Source organism: Topomyia yanbarensis, chromosome 2 (assembly GCF_030247195.1).
Source record: "Topomyia yanbarensis strain Yona2022 chromosome 2, ASM3024719v1, whole genome shotgun sequence".
Lineage (NCBI taxonomy): Eukaryota > Metazoa > Arthropoda > Insecta > Diptera > Culicidae > Topomyia > Topomyia yanbarensis.
Window position 1 is genome coordinate 349,368,804 of NC_080671.1, and position 4,920 is coordinate 349,373,723.

General features: G+C 37.3%; 1 protein-coding gene across 3 annotated transcripts; it reads right to left on the reverse strand.

The window, feature by feature from the left end:
* Positions 1-424: 424 nt before the first annotated feature.
* On the reverse strand, positions 425-2,744 carry LOC131684192 (toll-like receptor 8). Of its 3 annotated transcripts, none has more exons than XM_058966852.1 (3): positions 2,377-2,740; positions 1,310-2,324; positions 425-655 (listed from the first exon to the last, which is right to left on the reverse strand). In XM_058966852.1, the coding sequence occupies exons 1-3, from the start codon at positions 2,460-2,462 to the stop codon at positions 611-613; spliced, it is 1,146 nt and encodes a 381-aa protein (XP_058822835.1). In that variant the 5' UTR covers positions 2,463-2,740; the 3' UTR covers positions 425-610. The 3 variants fall into 3 exon arrangements, with proteins under 3 accessions (XP_058822835.1, XP_058822834.1, XP_058822833.1); XM_058966851.1 differs by lacking the exon at positions 425-655 and having other exon boundaries at positions 669-2,324; positions 2,377-2,579; positions 2,653-2,744; XM_058966850.1 differs by lacking the exon at positions 425-655 and having other exon boundaries at positions 669-2,324.
* Positions 2,745-4,920: the final 2,176 nt, after the last annotated feature.

The following is a 4,920-nucleotide window of genomic DNA, read 5'->3' on the forward strand; positions in this document are numbered from 1 at the left end:
ATTGTTGATTGCAGATATTTTATTTTCATCTGCACATACAATTTAGATCGGGAGGAAATAATGTGTGATGTGAAACTTTATATTCCAGTTGTTAACTTTCGCATGGTTATTTCCTGCATGCGCAGTTCTGGGCGCTCTTCTACTAACAGCTGATGAGTTTCTTTCGTGTGCGTGATGTTTACGTTTGTTTTGATCGGCTGAAAAAAGCAGAATAATTCGTTTTACAAATCACGCGTTGGCGTCCATGATCTGGATACCTAGTTAGAATCGACGCAAATGAAATATGAGGCATTGCGTTTCAACTAGATTGTTTTTCGATGAGGTGGAAATCGGCACACCCATGAGGCGATAATTGGAACGTTCAGGTGGGAATAGATGCACAGAATAGAACATTTATTTTCATTTATGTTGAAAATTGAGACAATTCTGCCAAATAAGCATTATACAGATGTTTAAGAAACAGTACACTGATACTTTATTCTGAAAAAGGTTATAGGTAATATGGCTTCTTTTTAAGTTGTTCAAAAAATAGTGCGACCCTCTCCATAATGGTGCCAAAATAGGCTCATCACCCTATATTCTTCGTTTCGTTTCGGCTAAGTTTGCCTTTTCAACTCCAGTTCTGGCTTGCTACTTCTAGAATTCCATTTTTACGCTATATGGAAGAAATGAAAAAAATTAAATAGCAGCTAATGAAGAAAAGAATGATGCATTTTATTATTCATTCTACGAATATACGAATATTGCTGCTTCTACATTGATTATATCCTATATTATTCAGCTAAATTATTATGTTCATGAGGCTATCGAAGACAGAACAACAGAAACTGTTTAGAATGGAGAATGGAACAGAAACTGTCTGATACGAGAGAGATGATTTTCGTGTACTGTGATAAGTTGTCGAAACAGAAAAGGTAACATTTCATAACTCCAAAACTTAATGTTTGTTCATTGTTTTGCTGCTATTTTTTAGTATTTGGATACAATTGTATTAGTAATAGGTCTTATAGGTTTGGTATATCTTTGGACCAAAACTATTCACTTAAATTTGGTACCTAATTCGCATGAATCCTGTAAACTAGTGAATAATCAAACAGTGCAGTAATATGTGTAAGAAATGTTTTTTTAATTTTGATCAGATTTTGATTTTTCATTTACTACTCTGTGTGTCGATGCAAGTACAGTGATGTGATAGTCGAATTAATAGATTTTTATGTCCTTCAATAGAGTGAATATTATTATTCTAGTCATTCCGATGTATCGAAGATTTCAAAGAACTAATTTTAGTATGCAATTTTTCTATACCTACTCTCAACTCTTCCATATGACGCAGTAGCTCTTCATTTCGCTTAATTGTATCTTCAAGTTCAACCGATTTAGCGTCTTGATAATACTGCGCCCCGCTTTCATTTAGATTTTCCAGCATTTCCACACTTCTAGTAATGTCATCCTGTCCCGAAAAACATAAATACTCTACGTAGTCGAACGAATTACAACCTAACCTAACTCCGTCCTCCAAGTAGTTTACCTTACGAACAGCTAAATAACCTACGATATCATTCAGTCGTTTGCAGTTCCAAGGATTACGACTTAGACTAATTTCACTTAGCAAAGGCATTGTTTTGCTCAGAGCCTGAACATTCAGTGTTTGCAGGAAGTTCGTTTGAATTCTCAGGACACTTAAACTGGAAAGGTTCCAGAAACTGCCATCCAGCTCGATCAGATAATTTCCACTCAGATGCAGCTCTTTTAAATTCGGCAGCTCCAACTGACCCGATCCCGGATCGATGTTGCTGATCTGATTATCTCTCAGATCAATAATCTCCAGTTGTGTAAGATTACGAAACCGTTCAAAATTGACGAATCGAAGCGGATTACTTTGGACACGGAGAAATCGCAACTGATTCAGGACCTCGACGAAGCGAACTTCGGTGATGCGGGCTCCCACTATACTCAAATATTCCAACTGATTCGGCTGTCGATAGTTCGAGAACACTTTATACAGATTATTGAAAAATATTCCAAGTCTTCGCAGCGTAACTGGGATGGCTAGCGTGGGGGTTTGACAGTTGTAGAAGTTGACACTCTCCGTTTCTTCTGCCAACCGCACTCCCAAGGCCGGCGAGAAAGAGGAAAAATTGGAAACGAAAAAATTAATGTTTGTTGGCGGAAAATAAATGTCCTCTGCATTGGTATTCTTGCTGATGACGATGTCCTTCAAACTGCAGCCATCGTTGAGCAGTGTCGTTGAATCTACGAAGCAGTTGTAGTACCAACCGGTTACGGGGCACGGTATCGTAACGAGACAAACGGCTAGAATCTTGCTGTAAGCAAAATGAATTATTAGTTCTGCTAATTAATTTATATGCTACTTACGGCACCAAACAGCTCCTTCCCATTGTATAGTTGGTTCGGTACTGATATTTATTTACAAATGATTCGTTATCAGTTTTGTGATGCATTTTGCTTCTCTGCTGATTGACCTTTCACATATAGCGTTCGTTCCACGATCATCTGTAAGCTTTTGTAGATGCTTATAAGCAATTGGATCTATAGATTCAGATCCAACTATCCATATTCTAAAATCAATGAACATTTCATAACCTGCCAATATCACCAATAACCAACACAATGTAGCAAAGTTTTAATTACTCTCCCTGTTGAAAGTGTCTTTAACGTCCGCCCCTCTCATAAAAAACGACTTCTCGGTGCAGTTCAATTTGCACTTGTCGTGTGAAGCATTTACTGTCCACCGAACATGGTTCAATAAAATTGTGCAGCGAAGTTCCCCGCAATCTAACGGGCGGGTAGTGGGCATGTGAAAGCCAACATGAATTTGCAATAGATCGAAGGCATATCGAAAGGTGTTCGAAATAATGACATTAACAAATTAGTTAATGACACTCGATGCCAGCGAGGAAGCAGCGCAGGTGCGTCGAACATTTCGATTTGGAAGCAGTAAATGCAGAAGTAATTTTAGATAAGTTTTACGCTGATTGATTCGCAACAATGTTGCTGGCAGTAAAAATGCTAATTGATATGATTATAACCTGTGGGAAAATATGCTAGTGTAGATGTGATATTAAATAGTGTTTTTAAAGGTTGTAAAATACTTGTCGCGGAAATTGTTCGGAGCAAAGATGGACTGTGACTTTCAGGGTTCTTATCGTTTTATTACGTTACCGTTCGTTTTATGCGTTTCGATCCATATGTATACCGACGCTGCTGGTGAAAAAATGTTCAGAAGTACCATTACGGAACAAAGTACAGTGGTACTTCGCTTTATGCCTTATTTGGTACACATTAAGAAATTTTTGCAGCTTTCGGTAAGCTTAAATTTTCCCAAATTTTCAATGACCCCGTTACATCAAAGCTATTGGTTTCCGATAGTTCACCCTTCAATAAAAAAAAACAAACACTAGTTTATTTTTTAAAAAATCGATAATTGGCGGAGTAGCCGTCTTTTCCTCCTCCTTTCTTATTTAACCCTTTCATGCTCAACTTTTTTTTAGTGCATGTAGGATTTCAAAACTATTTTTCCTTGAAAAAGGTCCAAGAAACACGAAAAGCCATTTTTCATAAAGATAGGCGTTTCCCTCGCAGTGCTAGAAGCTGCTCAATTTTTACCTTCCAATGCTCAATACAATTCTTCTGGAATATTTACAATTGTCCACTTGCGTGGAAAACGTAGCCAAAAGCACTCTAAATTGATAAGTTTTATCAGTTTTCAATAATATTGCAACATAACGAAGGTATATGAAACCTTCATTTTTCGTTGTCAACTTAAACTATCCCTGGCAGCACTGCTCCATTGGAATCCAATCAGACTAACTGCAATAACTTCAGTTCTAGAACCGATCGTTATAACTGTTAGTACTCAAATGAAAGGCAATAGTCACATTTATAAGTCTTACTTGGATTTGTGAGCAAATCTTGCCTCAATCAAAAGTTATAGCTGTTTAAAAACGTTGTTGTCCACAACAACATGGGCATGAATGGGTTAAGAGGCAACCTGAAGAGACTAAGATTATAGTATGATCAATAACGTAGATGCCCACGCCCATGCAGGTCAATTTTGGGATGGAAAGGAATGTTAGTTCAACACTTGTGACTATTATGACCGAGAAATTCTTTGCATCATCCACAAGTGTCGCAGGAGAGGATTGGTGTTAGTAGGTAGAGAAATGAATCAGGATATATCGTTGTAGATATTGTGATTTAGCTAAGTACTGCATAGCTTCTGTGCTTGTCTTTCGAGACATCACTCGGAACATGCCAGTTGCTTAGTTCATGCAAGACGTATGACTTTTTGGATTTAGGATTGAGCGTCTAACTAGTGCCAGCTATGATGCTAGCTTAGATTTATCGTCTAACTAGCACAAAGACTGGTGCTAGTTACTGATAGGGAGAATCCGAAACGCTAAAAAACTAATTTTAAGCTAGGTTTTGTGCCCTTCTGCATGAAAAAAACTATATTTTTTGCATAATACAGATTACTTTTTGGCAACCCTGCTCTCAAATACTAAGAGCCCCGTTTAAGTTCAGATCAAACTTTTCGTGATTCTCGATATTTGAAGCATAAATGAATTCTCTGCTGGGAATCCCAAATTCAACAATTTTAAATAGCCAGTATATCTTATTTACCTTTAGTTTCTGCAACCCTTGCAATTTTCTTTTGCGATGCTCTTACATCAGCGATTTTTTTATTTGCTATTTTTCTTTTTCTGTTAAAGCCCACAGTATCGCTTATCTGCACAAATTATCGAAATAGAAAGTGGTAAAGAGACCTGCATTCTGTTTCGACGAACACTTGGAATACAACAGCAAATTTAATCACAGATGAAAAGTTAACTCTGTAATGCACGAAATCACTAATTGAACCCTAGTATAGCTGCAATGTTGAAAGTTCAAAAGATTGAG